Raw genomic sequence first — 17,486 nt, forward strand, 5'->3', positions numbered from 1 at the left:
GAGCATGTGAGGCAGATGTTTGGCTGTGTTACGTGTTGCGCTAAAACATTGCGGTCACGCCACTGCTCAAAAAGGAGAGAACACTGCCTCTTTTTGCTGGCTGGTAGTGTCTTACAGAAGCAGTCGACGCCTCTCTGACAGAGTTGCAACGCACTGCGGACGACTACAACGGATCTTGAGTTCAACCTTGACCATGCAGTTGGGCGACATCTTCCAGGCCCAGTGAACAAACAAGGAGGTCACCCCTCTGCTGATCGTAGCGCGTTGTGTTGAGCTGCTTTTCGGGTAGTGCCGCATCTGACTCATGAAAGACACGTAAACTACAATGTAGTGCGACCTACCGGGGAACGGTCCCCTTTAAATATCTGACTCCACAAATGTTGGTGTCGTCCACAGGAGAACACGCTGTTGCTCGTGAGGAGTTTGGCGTCTCACGCATTGACTTGCATCTCCGAGACCGGCACGGGGAAGCGTGATTAAAAGGAGGAATGAACGTTGTTTATATGCTTTCGACAGTGGTGAAACAGATATTAATCCCGCAGAATTCGTGAACAGCACACAGCGAAACCATTCGTCTCGCTCGCAACGTTTTAGGGTTTTGGTGTTCTGCGTCATTTGGCCTGCGCCACCGGGCATGATGGTTGCCCCTGCGCTCGCACTGAGATATTCCTGATGAACGAAAAATCTGTCCTGAGTTGCCGTGAGGTCGAGAGCGTTGAACAAAGAGAGTCATGAACGATCAGCTGCCGAACGAAGAAGACGACTTTCGGTCTCCAATGGCACCGGTATTGTGCCGTAAACATCGCCGAGGCGCCACAGAATTTCACATCGTTCTATGCTTACAAAGAAAGCAAAGGATTACGACACTGTTGGTAACACAAGTTCTGTCAGTCTTTCGTCTACAGCGGTGGTGGGTAAGAGGGTACGATAGCATACCACCGTCAGAAGAAACGTGCGGGTCTTGCAGCAGTTCAGACTCATTTACAAGAGAAACCTTCATTTGGAAGTTGTCGAGTAGCTCGTGACCCACACAGTGTTGATGCAGGTAGGTGTCTAAACCCGTCAGAAGAAATGGACCTCTGACACGCATATGGGGTACTGAGCCGGAAGCTGCTGGGCATAACGTGCCGGTAGCAGCTTTCATCATACTGCCGGGACGGGACTGTGGCTACCCCTCTTTCTACACAACGGAAGTCACAGTCCCGCGCTAAGAAGTCACTGCACCGGTGAGGTTAGCAACGAACGCATGCATTGAGACGCCGACAATTTAATCTTTTCTGAGTCGACATATTCCTCCGCCTGCCCCAGAAAAGTCCAGATAACAGACCCAAGGGGTCCCCTTTGTGTGCTGCGTGCAGCACGGCGTATTTCCATTATTGCAAGTGTCACAATTTGTTCTGCGTAATTTCACACGGCCATGGCACAGTAGCATTCATGCTGTTTTCATTCCCTGTGCATCACCATCCCCCGAACGCCTGGTTCGTTGTATATAATGGGTTTTCGTCCGTTACACAGGCACCTATGCAGAAGCGAGCGTCGGTTGCGACAGCGCATACGCAAAAACAGCGACAGTACTTATTCCCCGAGTCACCACGATAACACGCCGTCTAACAAGCCAGAAACTGAAAGATTGGGCTTTTCGGTGGAAAGAAGGCATCATCCCCAAACAAAAGGAGACATGCACTCCACGATGTGTGTGATGTGACCGGGCAATCACATACGTAAACTCGTCGCCCTCAACTTAATGCGCACCCAAAATTTGCTGACGCCGGTCGGTACACTGCCCCCCTCTGCACATTCAACTTGTCCTTGTTGGCATGACTGCTTGTTTCACTTTCAGTCTCCCTTCAGGACGCGTATCATATGAACCCACCACACATTAGGTGGCTCCGGGCTGATCAAGCCACTCTACAGGATAGCAGGCCTTGACAGCAAAGAAACAAGGTCCATAACGGGTGATGGCGACGTTCACGAATGTCGTTTTCGGTGCCTGTCAAGGGGAAATGTGGGTCCTTAAGGAACTTGCATGCAAGCCCTACGCATTCATTGGAGGACCGACTACTCCATGAAGACGCGAATGCATCTGCCATTCAGATCCCCGCCATCGAAACGAGCTGCGAGCACACGCGCAGGCATGAGATGCCCAGGAATATAGCGACAGCTGTAATTCTCAGGCAGAGTCTCAGGCATAACAATGCGGCTTGCTCCCAGTCTCCACGAAACGACCGGAGTCACCGTTCCTTGCTATACCCACATATCGTAGCGAGCAGGCGCAATAAAGACGAAATAATTTCTCTCACACACACCGCAGATACGCACCGCCTAAAAGGTAACGACTGTCAAGGACTGTGAAACGGACGCAAACACAAACAGAAGAACCAGCTAAGCGAGCACGTACACAGGAGTGCTCCGGCAAAACTATACACGACCGCGACACGTACGACGCAAACGAAATATTCGTCCCCGCAAAGCGCCCGCCACATCGGAAACGCGGCGGACATGATTTCCAAAGAACAAACTGCGAGCACGACCACACTTCTAGCAGCTGTAGACACACACGCAGCGGTGTATGTACAGCCAGAAGGGCACGCCCATGTACATTCGCTCCCGCAGCATCAGATGCTAGAGGTGGCGACGCCCACAGGCACTACGCACCGCAACGAAATTGACCATACAGGCACAAAGAACTAGCTTAGTGAAGCACCGAGAGACCCCAAACCACTACGACGATATTTGTGTATCTATGGGGTGTTAGCATTCAGACGAAAAGTAACCACTGTCCTCCCAAAGTGAAATACGCTGCCCCCTCCCCCCTGGAATCGTGTCTGTCGGCACGTGACACACGCTTCATTATTCCCTCCTCCTCTTTGTCCCTCAAATTACGCAGCAGCAAGGAAACTTAGGACAACTACCTTAAGACGCGTCTGATGTCTCGCCCTGCAACGTGGTTTTTCCATCTACTGGTCCCTTTTGTCGACTAACTCGTGCGACCCGAAGACCACCCTCATACACCTGCTTTCCGGCAACCGCTTGCAGACAAGCCATCTAGAAGTTCGTCGTCACACTCAACACAAACGAAACAAAGACATCTCCGGAGAATAGCGCAGGCCAAAAAGACTAGACACAGACGCCTACCCTACAATCAGGCACGGACAAGAAAAGGCGATTTTCGGTGCCGGTTTGCACAAGGTATACGATTGTCCCTTAAGATTTCGTCTTGGCTTACAAACAGCGTCTTCGGCGGCTTGCCACGTGGAGAAGGTGAAACAGACGCGCCCAGTGCGCTCGCCCTGGCGGCAAACAAAACGGCAGGGAAAAAGGTGAGCCTCAAAAACAGCGGGAGACAACCAACACCAACCTGAAAGAGACGCCGTGCCGACGCACAGAAATGATGGACGCGCTATCCCACTTCCCAGCTCTCTGACTCAAACACCTTACAAAGAGGCACCCTTAAACCCGGGAAGACCGCAGAGCAAACAACAACGGTCCCCGGGCAACAGAAAGAAGCCTTCGTCGCATGGCAACATGCATCCTTCATGTGGAAATGGTCTGCTGTGCTCACGGGCACCCAGTCCCATATGCAACTGTGCCATGCGTACTCCCATCGACACAACCGAAACCACAGAAGCGACACAGTTCTCGCAGCAGCCGAAACTGGACTCGGCTCGTTGAACTGTCCCCTTCCCTAGAGCACTACAGACGCCGCGTGCGCCACTCTGCTGCGTGCGATGCTGCTTCCCAGGAAGCACGTTGACTATGGTTGATGGACGAAGCACGCGATGCCATTTCTGACTCGTGGACATTTCCGGTGCTAGATGAGCATATGCGGCATGTAACTGTTTACAGTTAAGGGGGTACACTGCATCGTACGAGACATCCACATCAAGCGCACACCATTTCACTGCGTTCACGGGTGCAAAGGTTGTCCCGAACGAAGGTGTCCCTTGAAGAAATAACACAAGAATTCCCAACCACCTCTCCACCGGAACGCGTGTCGACTAGACACTATCCCCACTACTGACAAACAGTGAATCAACTGCGAACACGGTGACGCACTGATGCCACTAAGCTACCCCGGAAACACTCTCGCCTATGCTCGCGTCTTTGTCCCGCCTATCACGAGTTGCCTAGATGCCAAGAAAAAGGAAACATTTCCCATCAGACGAACGCAGAACTGCTACAAATATGAACAATGAGAATTCCGTCAACTCGGTAGAGGCCCCGTCCTCTGCAACGCCACCCTCTCAGTGCGCGAAACATTCTAGAGTATTTCCAACCACTCAGTTAACTGTATGTGACGCCGCGGACAAGACTAGACATATCCTCTCACATAAGAGGTTACCTATACCATCAGAAAACTATCTCCACGTTCGGAGCCGATGAGTTATTACCTGTCGACCGTTGGCACATCTCCTGCAACTATACGTCTCTAATAAAAGAAAAACATTCCCACTGCTCACAAACGCAAGACGGCGTCAACCGTCAGTCCCTCTACTCGCTTTCGTCTACATATAGACAGCTTGATTCAAACACACAAATATGTATCCAGACAGAAACCTGCTAGGAAACGCACAACGAGTGGGAACGTGCCACATGCTGTGGAGTGTTCAAATGTGGAAAAGGGTAGGTCCTAAAAAGATGGGTCCTGATGTTGTACCCACAATACAGGCCGTATGGACAAGGAACCCCAGTGGCCTGAGTTTAGCTCGAATGCAGCGACGAAGAAGGCAGTGTCGTATCTATCTACCTAAGGCCCACTGACGAAAGGAGAAACCAAAGACCCCTGAGTGACAGGCGCAAGTTCATTGACCAGGCAGCGACACTCTGGAAGAGAGAGAGAGGTTATCCCTACACAGCTACCTCTCCTCTCATAAAGGCTCCCTGCGCCACACTTGTGAACCGAAATATACAAATGTATACAGACGAAAGAACAGACAGCTTCTCTGTAGCATCCAGCTTCACGCAGGTACAGGCATAGGAAACTGCAGCCACCGGTGAGGTGCAGACGAGAAGCACATTTCTCTCGCCCATGGCATAATAGTCTAGGACACACATGTTCACAGCAGGTACGCTGTCAGCGACGACATTCAGGCTTTCTTTCTGCAAATCATGGAACGAGAGACACAACGTAAGAAGAAACCAACGCACCGAAGAACTCAGCATTATGTCCGTCCGCAGCAAAGGCCCGACGGCACTGAAAGCCTGATGAAGATCTGCAGCCGACAAGTCGACCGGAACCTGACACGAACAACACGCACACGAGAATGTGAAGTATATGCTTGACCGCTCCCACGCTTTGGAATGTAATTGTGTACATAGACACGCGATTGCGGGGTCAGCTGCAGGAAACAACAGGTGTATCTAACTCTGTCCCTTAGCACAAGGCTCACGGGTTGCTTTCTCTGCCTCACGAGCGGGTCGTGACACGGCAAACGTCCATGTCTGAGCTGTCTCGGGCATCTCCGTAGAAATCTTCGAAAGGCCAGTTTCACTACTGCGTGACCCCGATAACCAACATGCTGCAGCGAGGGTCTGGAGGCACATGCTGCTCAGCTGACTTCGCTGAACTCTCATTGAGCTGCCCCTCTCTCCACTTACATTCGTTACAATGACCGTGAAGCCCTTCTGCTCAGCATTGGGTCCTGGAGTTGCGTGTGCCCGGAGTGAATTACCCGGAAGCCCAGAGTCGCCTCCATGACCTTCAGCTCCTCGGCCACCCGGGCGTCCATACTCCCCATCCCTCCCGTAATGCGGCGTCCCTCTGGTTGCTCCGTGTCCACCACCTCTCGTCGAATTCCCACCGTCCCCTCTCCTTCCACTCGAGTCTCGTGGATCCACGTAACTTGAGCCAGTTTGCCCCCACACTCCACCCTCCCGCTCGCTCCCCTTGGTGTTTTGCGGCTGCCTCAGGCTCTGCCTCTCTCCAGCCTCATAGTACCGGCCCGCCGAGTACCCTGGGCTCGACTGATCCCACCCTCGTTGACCCCTGTCCCCGTCTTTGTGCCGACGGGAGTGAGGACCCGGCACCTCCTCCACCTCTCGGCCTCGCCCCAGGTGACCCCCAGAGGCCTTCTGAGCAGATGCAGGCTGTTCGACGTTCTCGTACCACGCTTGGTCACCGCCTGGGGCTTCGGCGCCGCCTGCGCCCGCCTGGTGAGACGCTTGCCAAGGCTCCCACGATGACGGGAAGTCGGACGCCTCTTCTTTTCCTCCACTCCAGCCGGAACCCGCCTGTGGGAATCCTTGTCCCGCTTGCGGTCTCGACCTGCCGGTGTGGCGGAAGTGCGCCTCCTCCTCGCTCTGTGGAGGTCGCGACGCCTGTTGCTGCCAGGCCGACGAGCCTGCATGCGCATGCGGCGAGGCGCACGACACCCCGAACCCGGCCTGGGTTCCCTGTCCCCGACTGCTTTCGGGCGCGAGGCCTGGAAGGCCCCTCTCGCCCTGCGAACTAGGGTGCGCACCTGGGAGCTGCAGATGCCTCTGGGAGTGCGCGCCGCTGCCCCCGTCAGCATTGGGATGCTCCAAGAAATCACCACTCCCTTGGTGCCACGCGACTCCACTTCCTCCGCCTTGCTGATTCGAAGCCGCGCGAGCGGGTATCGCGTCCGAAGCCCGGCCCATCGCTGTGCGTCCAGCCGCGGCCTCGCTGCGCCAGTCGTCGCCCTGGAGCCCGCGCCAACCTCCGACCTGGAGTCCGCGCCCTCCTGAGCTTTCAGGACCGCAGAACGGCAGGCCGCCCCCACTCTGTTGGCCGCTGCTTGCGAGCTGGGACCTGCTCCAGAAACCTCCTCTTGAGTCTCCTGCCGCCATGTCACTCGATCGCTCTGGCCCTCCGCCGGGGGCGCCTCCCCACGGCCCGACTCCCGTGCCGCTGCTCGGTGCCTTGCCTCCATACCCACTTCGGTCGTCAGATGGAGGGCCCCGTCGAAATCCCTGAGACCTGCCGTCCGGGGGACCCATGCCTGGGCCACTTCCACGTGGGCTCCCGCCGCCCCACGGGCCTCCGCCCCGCGGCGCGCCTCCGTGCACACCGCTACCGGACTCGCCTGCGAACGATGATCCTCCAGAAACTCCAGAGTGAAGCCCTAAAGCCCCACTGTGTACGGGATGGTGCCCGGGCAGCGGTCCTCCCTCCGGGCGTCTTCGGATGTCTCTGATGTCCGCCGTCGGAGACGCAAAGTCCGGGCGAGGCCCCCGGCCCGTCGAGCGACCCATTCCCGGGCCGTAGCCTGTGTCGCTGCCATGTGTGCCTGCAGGCGACCCTCCAGCGTGGCCAGGCACTGCCCGGTGGAAAGCCGGAGGAGAACCCGAGTCCATCCCACCTTCCTCAGGAGGCCGGCCACCAGGGCCAGTCTCGAATCTGGGGGGAAGCGCGGGCACAGAGGACAGCTCGCGCTCTCTCTTGACGCGGTTTGGAAAGCCATAGGCTTGAGGAGACTCGTAGAAAGCACCTGAACCTGGTTCCTGAGGAACACTGCCTTGGCCCCCGCGATACCCTGGCGCCTGCTCCGGCGGCAGCGCCTGAGCCTCCCAGCCCTGGGGCCCGCCGGGTCCTCCAGCTCTGCCGCCTGCGCCTGCCGACAGAATGACAGGGCGCCGGCCTGGCCTCTGAGAGACGCTTGCGGGAGCACTCTGACCCGAGTCATCTAAATGTGCATGGCCGTAGCCGTAGGGCGGCAGCCGGTCCCCGCCATGAGCTTCCTCGCGACGCCCCGACGGATACACGGAGGCTGGCGACGCGTGAAAGGGTCCCGACGGCTGGCCTTTGGGGCCCTCAAGCCCCCCCGGAGCCCCTTCCATCCCTGGAACCACACCAGGCTCTTTTCCGGGCCAGCCTCCCATGCGAACGTCTCCGAACCGCCCTGGCAGAGGCTGCCCGGCCGGAGGCGCAGAGCCCGACCCTTTGTACCCGGCCGCGACCGTCTCCTCGTTATGAGACCGGTGAAAGCCCGGTCGAGGTCCAGCTGCAACTCGGGGACCTCTCCCTCCGACTCCAACAGCTAGCGGGTTCGCGGCGTGGCCAGCAAGGTCTGGGGACACACTCGCGGCCGCGTGGGCCTCGCCCAAGTACGGCGGGAGCGTGGAGCCGTCTTGCGAAGAAACCGGCGGGTTCAGCACAATCGGACCGCCTGCACGACCCCCTCGCCCTTGCAGCGGACACACAGGGTGTGGTGGACTGATGATCGTAGGCACAGACGCGACTCCAGCCGAGCCCACTGCCCCGGAAGGCGGAGGCGGCGGAGTGCCTCCCGCGGACGCGGCACCATGCGCCCCCACACCTCGCATACCCGCAGGCCCAGCAGCGCGGATGTCCAAACTAGAGGTCCCCGGGCGTCCCCCCGACGGCGGGCCCCGGGGAAACGGCGGGGGGTCCCGCATCGGCCCGTTCGATTGTTGCACATGCGAGGGCGATGGAGACGCTCCTAAGGTGGCAGGGGCGCTAGCAGATGCAGGAGGTGGAGGCGGCGGATGCTGAGTAAAGGGCGTCGGACTGCTGCGGGCCCCTGCATGCGACGAGACGCAACTGGCAGGAGTCGACGCGTGCGTCAGCGAGGTACCCGTCGACCCGCTGAAGAAAGGTGCCCTCCCGGAGGGTGGTCTCGCCCCGCCCGGCGACGGGCGGGCGCTTGGAGCCGTCAAAATTTGCAGGCCTCCCGGAGGTGGTGGGCCGGACCGAGGTGACGGAGGCGGTGGCGGGTGGTGAGGCTGAAGAACCAGTACAACGAACACCCGGGAACATGAAACATCCGCCTCCATGGAACGCCTTCGGTACTCCAATGATCCCGGAAATCTCACGTGCTCCTGCCTACGTATCATCAACGGCATCGGAACCAACAGGATTTGCCAGTATTTCCAGCGAGACGGAACGACTGCACAGACGGTCGATTGAGCACCCTTCATAATGTGTAAGTTCTGCGCATAATGCATTTGCACAGCCCGTCCAGTGGATTGCTCCACGCGGTACGGTACACCGGAGAAGACAGCTTCTTCTACGCTAGGAAACATACTCGCGGATCTGAAGAGGCCAAAGCCGACAGCAGCGAAAAGACTTCTTACTCGCTTCGGATGAATCACTCGAGGCATCGGAGGCGGGGCAGGCGTCCCAGTGGTGCCCGGAGGCGGAGGGGGGGCTGCGAAACAGGCACACATCATATGGAAAAAGCATGTGCAAACTGACAAGCTAGGGGAACGAAGAAAATCCAGGAATGCCATAGGCGACAAGAGGCCTTGTCAAAGCAAGCCTGCAGTTGTTAAAAGTGAACATTGTCTTGCGTTCACAACTAGCGAAAACACACACGTAGAAGAAAACAAGTCGGATTTGCTTGAAGCATGGGCAAAGTTGTGTCGCGTCACGCCTACGTTTGATAACAACAGGTCCCCTGGACGGCCCGCCGCCTGCCGCCACTCCGGGAGGGAAACTGAACTTCTTTTTGCCGGACTTCTTGCGTTTCTTCCTTTTCCCTGCAGTTTCGTCGCCTCCGTCCCGATCCTCTTCCCGCTCGCCTTGTTCGTGTCCAGGCACTTCGCTTTGTTGCTCGTGCGCCTGCTCGCCTTTGCCAGCGGCACCGAGTCCGTCTCCGCCATTCTCTCGTCCATCTTCGTCTGTCCTTCCTTCTTCTGCTTGTTGGTAGTCTTCTTCTCCAGCGTCTGCACACTCTGCCGCGCCCGCATCGTCAGCGAAGTCTTCACGCCTCTCTTCTCCTCCTTCTACAGCGTCTCCTTCTTCTACGTCTTCTCCTCCTTCTACGACTTCTCTGCCTTCTTCTGCGCCATCATCTCGGCTTAGATCGTCCCAGGGTCCTTCTCCTTCTCCAGAGTATTCCGCTAGTTCGTCACCGCGTCGGTCTTCATCTCTGGCGAATTCGCCGCTGTCTAGGTCGTGTTCCAGAGGGAGGCCCGGCGGTAGCTCTTCTTCGTCGTAGGCGACATCATCGTCTTCCTTGAGGCCAGCGTCGAGATCGTCGCGCGCATTCAACTGTTCAGAGGTGCCGAAATGAGAGAAGCTTTCTTCATCACCTGCCACGTCTTCCACCTCTGCGGGGTCAGCGCCGTGCTCCGCACTCGTGACCCCCGCGACGGAGACGCCAATCATTTCCTGAGGTCGCCGGTTTTTTTCACCCGGTCCACTGCCGCTGCCTCAGGGTATCACAGAACAGTCAGAAAGGCAACGATTTCCTTTGCCGTATGGTAAGTGCATGCATCACCATCTGGCTTGGCGCTTTGAGACCCGTACTCCACCTAGTGCGGATTCATTTGCGAAATCCCATAGAAACGCGACGGAACGGTTGCCCAAAAAGACGACACAGACACTTAACGGCAGAGTTTCGGTCGCCTGGAGCAGGAAAGACAGCGGCTTCTCTTGGGAGGTCACAACGAATCTCTTTCCTTCCCCTTGCTCGCGTAGACACGACAGCAAACACACGGGGACAACGCAATGCCGTGATTCAGGAAGTATCGCAATCCACCGCAGCACGTGTCACAGGCGCGTCCCGTTCGGTGTATGCACTTACAGAGCAAGAAGGCAGAAACGAGAAGGATTTGGTTCGATTCACGCTTCACAAAAAAGCGGAAACTGCAAGTCAAGCGAACCTGCCGGAAAAGGATATCAGCCCAAACTGTCGGCCACAGATGGCTTCGACAGGCATCATGGAAAGAGCCACACCTTTCGTGAAGAGCAGACAAATTCAGACACCGCCACCATTCGTCCAAAGACGCCTCTACATTGAATTGCTTGAGTGCAGCAACCGATTTAGTGAAAGCGGAAAGAGAAGCTCGCGAAGCGAAGCGACGGGCACTAAGAGACGTGGAAGATAACCCGCACACGACATTGGGGCATGAACCCCCACACCACACGGACGGCGTAGACGGTTGTCCTGGCGTCGCTACATGCTCTAGGAAAAGATTATCTCTGTAGGTGACCGGAGAAAAAGAGATGTTTGCGCGAGAAAACAGAGATTACACCGAAGCTTCGCGCTCTCTTCGCGTGCCAGTTCTGTCTCTGTCGCCAGCACGCCGGTGGAGCTCAAAACCTTCTCCACAGAGGAGGTCCAAAAACCAGTCTTGCATGCGAGCGGTCTCAGCGCAAAACGCGGAGGGGACTGCCGTTTGCCATTTGGCTCGATTCTCACTAAAGCAAATCAGTTTGTGTCCAACCTACAACGCGTGTGCCTTGCCGAAGCTCTAACCCTCAGTAAGGAAGCGGGTGGCTATCGCGCTACTGACACCGCGACTCGTGAACCCACCTTGACCCCCGACACATAAACGTCACGTGTCGGTGGTGAAATCCTAAAATCAGCCAGGTGCCGCCAAGGCAAATTTAATATCCTCCATGGAAGTGCACGTGAGTAAGGAATGAACAGATAGCGGCTCTTCGTAGATCGTCCGATGCCTAGGTGACGCTGATCAGAATCGATCGGTGCGTTCGAACCGGCTCGCATAAAAGCAAAAAGGACTTCGTAGGTGCACAACTTTGACCAAGGTTGCAGCTTTTGACGAACGGCGTTTCAGAAGCATGTATCAACGTATAAAACCGTCATAAGTTTTCCGCACATGCTACGGATTTGTATGTTGGGAAAGGCGACGCTGTTAGTACCCACCGATCTTGTCACTGATCGACACTCGACGCTGGCGGGATAAGCCAACAAAACCACGAAGTTCTCCGCGATAGTAAACAGGTCGAACTCTGTCGTGTACACAGGACAGAATGTTAATCCTACTAGTCTCCATTTAAAAGGATTGCTAGGTTGTATTATACTAGTTTGACATTTTCTACTTACATTTACCGGGTTCTAGCACCCCCACCTACGGGTGTTTCTATGCAACTCAACCTACTAACGGTGTACGTTTGCGATTGCCTGTCCCGGAGATTTTTGGGTGCAACAAGCGTGCTACGCCAGCGTTCACCTACAGCAGGTGCATGGATGAACCGGGGCACCATGGCCCCGTTACGGTCCCACATCACACGTCCCGAGTCATTTGGGTAAAAGAGAATTGACTAATGTTGCCGTAAAGGTCATTTCCACTACTGTTCGCATTTCTGCTGCTACTAGTCCACGTGAGGAAACACACAGACACTATGACTCGGCAATGGAAAGTAGTTGGCTCAGAATGCAACCGTTTGCCTCAGTAAACGCTGACTGTTGCGCCCAGTTTTATGCTGTGTCTTTCTGCAGGGAATGCACGACTGTGCTCGTACAACATCAGAATCGTAAACGCGAATGTGGTCACTTTATGTTGCTAGAGTCTTACGACTTAAAGTAACATGCATGGGACACAGCTTCTTCCGCTCCACAAATATACACTGAGATTTGCTGTGTGGTTGCTTCACCGGATGCTCGTCAAACAAACGGATCAGATGACTCCCATCATGCAACACTTGGGCATCACAATCAGAGCAGTTCAGTACTAGAGCTGGTAGCCGCCGCCATTGCTCAATTACCCAACCCCCCCCCCCATTCGGCCGCTAAGGAGCGTCGTGCTGACCGTATTTTCGTCGTGGACCGCGTGAGGGCGCATGCTACCGAAAAAACAATTTGTCGGCACACGCAGCTGCAGTGAACCCGGCGACAGAGGTGACAGAGTTGCACTGGCTACCAGCAGCATCACTGCAGCGGATTACCCGCCCGTATCATGTGCAGGCCAGCAGCCGTCAAAGCAAAACCGATATAAAAAACACAATGTTGTGTCGAAGGGCCTCGACCACGGCGGGCTGAGGCGAGTACCCTCGGGATTAGGGAAGTGTGATGCCCCCGAAGCTCTGTCAGAGCCACCAGGTGGTTTCGTAGCAAGGACGGCGAAGAATGCACGGCCGTGAGTACCTACGGTGACGGGTTGCTCCGACAGCGCCTCGTAGGTTCGACGTGGCACGTTAGCGAGACTTCTAAATGCCTCTACTGCTGATCGTACTACAACATCATTCGTGAGGTCATACAGCTCGAAGCAGGATACTAGTTTGGATTCATAGCCTGCATCAACTGGCCCGTCCTTTTCGCATGCGGCCGAAGTCGCTAGGGTCCAGGTCGCGAGTGATGTCCAGAATGACTGCGGCTGTAAGGTGAAGTCCACCCGATATTTTGTTCACTGAGCACCAGGCCCTGGCCACAGATGCAACTTGCAGGTGCAGCTCGAAGGTGACCCTGGCACTTTACGGCGCCTCAGAGCCTTTGCCACTGCTACCGGTGGACGTTCGAGGAGTCTTGACCGTGAGTGGACGTGGCTCTGACGAGGAAGAAGATCCTGAATGTGGACGGGATACAGCTTCAGATGCCAATGATGACCGTGGCCTTTGAGGGCTGTGACTGTGCCCTGGCCTCACTGAAGCTTCTAGTGATAAGCGAGGCGCCGATACGAGTATTTGTGGAATAGGGATATGTCCTGGATGTGGAGGGGAAGCAAGGTTTCGGGGACTGGGTGGTAGTGGCACGGGACGGCGCGGCCGGTGTCCCTTCACAACGGGTATTGCCGGCGTAGAGCGGGGCGTCATGTATACTGGCTCTGCACTGTAGTCACGTCCTGGAGAAGTAAACACATCATCTGATTCGCTCAAGAGTGGTCGTGGCAACGGTTGGGTCGGGTAGTGTCCCGGTACTCGCGATGTTGCCGGTGTAGAGCGGGGCGACAAATAAGGGTTCTCTGGGTCGGTGTTCTTCCGCGAATGTCGTGCTGAGGTTGAATAAACGGAACTGGCCGACGATAAGCCTCCCGGTACATACGGCATATAATCAGACTCATCAAGAGGCGGGCTCCACTGACCAATTTGTTCCATTAGCATATACGTGGGCTCTTCCTCCACTTCTTCCTCTGAATCCTGCCGTGTACCAGAAGCGGACACTATCTGTGGGTCCAGCGGAATCTCTGGAAGAGGTCTCGATGATGGAGATGGAACAGGACATGGAGAGCTCGGCGAGCAAGGTGAGCTTCCTTTTCGGGGCCGCTGCGAGGACCAGAATACTCCTGCGCTCCTGAATGATGTAATTAGAGCTGCGCGAAGCCGTCTAAACAGCGACGATCTATCGCAGGGAGACGGGCTCTCGCCACCTTGTTTGTCATCCCCTTCAGCGAAATCCAGCCGCGGCCCGAGTCCACTGTCCACCGCTCCTTCGTCGTTCCCACCGCCTTCACCTACTTCGGACGAGATGGGACCTCTCTGTCCGTCCCCCTGCGATCCAGCCGGCGTGTTCAGAAAAACTGCAGCAGAACCGCCGACTCCGGGTTCGTCGGTCGGACTCCCGCCTTTGTATGGGAAGCCGTCCTTCCTCCGCTGCTGCGTTGGTGTCGGCGGGACTGATGGATAAAGTGTCAATGCTCCACCTGCCGAGGAAGGAGCCCCTGATTTTTTTTCACTTTTTATCGTGCTACCCAACATCCTCCGGAGAAGCCTTGGCGTTGACGTCACTGAGGCAGGAGGATCCGGTGTTTCCGCCCCCACCCCAGTCGCCAATGAGGGACGTTTGCTGCCTTTGCGGCTTAGGCGTAAGGTGCCCCACCTTCTGGGTGGCGGCAACGTCGGCGGGAGTAGCTGATGCGGCACTGCGCCACTAGGCTCCGCAAAATCCCCTGCTGGACGTTCACCTCTTCCTGAGCCACCAATCTTCCTGCGCAATCTTGGTGTTGTGGGGGCTGAAACCGTACGCCGCTGCAACCTGGTCGAAAAAACAGCAGCATGCATGCTGTCTCCGGAGCTTGAAGAGCCAAATGGATCGCGTGCTCGAGGTGTCGCTGCCGCGACTCGGGGAGGCGATGACTCTTCACCAACACCCGAACCTGGAACCGCAACAACGCTGTCGCTCCCTGCGGAGGCGCGCGATCCGACGGATTCCGTTCTCGGCGGTGAGGGAGGCGGAGGTTCTCCTTGGTCCGACGGATCTGCACGGGGTGGCTGCCTTGCGGCGAGCTGCCTAAGAACTACGCCTGGAACTGTGTGAGATATGGCTCCTGGTGACGGGTGTGGCAGTGATCCACTGCCATCACTCCCGGTCATGGACGTTTCTCCAAGAACTTTCGTATGGTTATCAGATATCACTGCAGAACCCTGAAGAAGTCGACGGCAGCCGCACCCTCGACGTAGCCTCCCCATTCGAAAAACACATACACTAGGACAAACATGTGTAAATAACGCATCCAGCGCAGCCTCAATTTCGGCATGCTCATTGGCTATCAGCGGATACTCGCGTTCGTCTTCATCGACCTGAGGAATGTTGTAGTTGTCTTCGTTAAGATTACCCGCCGAGGGGGGCTGGGAGACAAAACGATGAAATGTCTCTCTTATAACACCAGGGGACACTAGCAAGTTGTTGAAATGAACCAACGCCACCAGAGACGAATAGAGAAGCACATCGTTGAACAGGGCACTCAAAAAACGCAGCTGGTATCGCAGTTGATCTGGCGGGCCCCCCACCCGTGGGACACGCCTCTTTTCGTCCGCCATCTTTCAAGTGTATGGCTGCTAGACAGACCTGACAAAACGCATAACGTGCTCCAATGTCACTCTCCCTCTGAACAGATACGCTTGCAAAAGATACACGAACTGTAACTGCCCTTGCTGCCTGCGGTAGGCGTGCGAACATAACGCCATAGGGTTCCTAATGCTACACCAAGAAGTCTCCTGGGAGCACGGCTTGTTTACAACAGGATTAAGCTGATCTGTTAACTCCGCCACGGATTTACTTTGCAAATTGTGTGAGCTCCGTTTCTATGCGGACACCGTGACAAGGTAGCCGAGGGAAAGTGTAGCACGGTACGTCAATATAATTGTACCGTAGCGCAGGAGGCGAATGCGGGGTCACTACCATATAATGCCTCGCCCTTCCGACGTTTGCCTTATGGCTGAACTCTCTCAAATGCCAACAGAAGGCCGCCCCCCATTCAAGGAAATATACTGATGAGACGCATGCGTTCACCCAGTGACCTAAGACAGGCACAACCGAGGCATGCAAATCCTCACACTGGGGGCGGCGGTATATGAGGTGACTGTGTAACATCATAAAACAAACATTATGTAACGCCTGTATTGTGTCTTTGCTTCCTGCGGTGCCATTGGACGCAAGGTCCCACAACGCCCCATCCTTGCGACCTTACACTCATGCATCAGTTTCTAGCTATCGACGACTCAGTACAGATAACTGGTACGGGAAGCGGTTCCGGTCCCCGGGTGACGCTTTACGACCACTGTCAACAACCAGAGTGTCGCTCTGGTGACCACTACGAGCACACTGCTCCAGGTACGACTAGCAACGCGCACCCCGTTGCGGGTGGCTTCCCAGCGGAGTGGCTACCAGGCTGGTGGCAGTGGTGTTCCTATCCAAGCGCCGTCACACACGTTTGCTACAGACAGTATACTCAGCAGTGCTTCGCTGCCTGTGAGCACGAGAGGCGCAAATCTGTCATAGGAGCAGTCTGGTACCTCAAATGCGCCACTCCATTTTGCAGACGGAGATTGGTGGCCTTCTGACGGTGTACAGGCGGCTTGCTGTGGCTGCTGAGCTAGAAGGAACATCCGAGCAAATTGCTTTCGGCTCACACAACATGAGCTACAGCACACCGCAGTGTCTATCCTTTCCTCATCCCGGCGCGTGCGCCTCTAACCGGTAGCAGGCTGCCGCGAAGAGGGTGTCTGCGTATACCTATCTTCTACGGGAACGGAAACGATCCAACAGACACTGCCAGCCGCTTAGGGTGCAGCAAAGACTTCCGTTGTCGCGCCACTTATTTCCGGCTTTCAAAAAAAAGAGACGCCACAATTCATTGCTGCCCACACAGCGGGTCGGTGCAAAACCAGAGGGCGTCGGTTCCCAAGCACAGATACAAAAAGACACAGTCGAAAACAAAGCAGGCTGGACAGCGCAACTGAATGAACACAATCAGAAACGTGACCGTGTCTCTCTGCCTGTCGCTATATATATATATATATTATACTAATACGCCTGTACCTCTTTCGAAGGTTCTTCGAATTCGCGTCTCCACGGATACATGTGGACCAGGAGTCGTCTTCCATCTCTGAAGCATTCTCCTAAACCATTCGATTCTGAAGCCGCTATTACTCAACTACTAGAGATGGTGTTACAGCATAAAATCTGATGCTATATCAGAGGCCGCACCAAGCCAAATTCTGGTGGCTCTGGTGGGCGCGTAAAAGACGGGGCTACTTCTACATGCTGAATTCCTGGAGTGCACGTGATCGCAGGCACCCCCCAGCACAGGCAGACACAGAGCAGAGCAAAGCCGTACAAACGAACACTCCGGTACAGACAGACGGAGACATTTGCGGACGTTTCCCGTTTCAAGCCTCGACAGAGGACGAACTGGCAAATTCGACGACGCTGGAGAGGGTGCACGTGTGCACGGTGAATTGTGGCTGAAGTGCCTATGTCATCGCCCGATAAACGCAGGAGTGAAGGCTGGTTTACGAGAGCGGAACCCTTGAAAAGGAAAGTAACTGCATTCACTGTTCGGAGTAATTTTCTCAAGTAGTCACCGCCGCCAAGTAT

General features: G+C 55.7%; 1 protein-coding gene across 1 annotated transcript; it reads right to left on the reverse strand.

Moving 5' to 3' along the window:
• Positions 1 to 808: 808 nt before the first annotated feature.
• TGME49_270880 (RNA recognition motif-containing protein) lies at positions 809 to 10,093 on the reverse strand (the record flags this gene model as incomplete). The annotated part of the gene is made up of 6 exons (XM_002365713.1): positions 809 to 2,114; positions 3,227 to 3,290; positions 5,149 to 5,238; positions 5,599 to 8,706; positions 9,058 to 9,131; positions 9,361 to 10,093. 6 exons carry the CDS (start codon positions 10,091 to 10,093, stop codon positions 2,059 to 2,061), a joined length of 4,125 nt encoding a protein of 1,374 aa, XP_002365754.1. The 3' UTR covers positions 809 to 2,058.
• Positions 10,094 to 17,486: the final 7,393 nt, after the last annotated feature.

Source organism: Toxoplasma gondii, chromosome VIII, assembly GCF_000006565.2.
Source record: "Toxoplasma gondii ME49 chromosome VIII, whole genome shotgun sequence".
Classification (NCBI taxonomy): domain Eukaryota; phylum Apicomplexa; class Conoidasida; order Eucoccidiorida; family Sarcocystidae; genus Toxoplasma; species Toxoplasma gondii.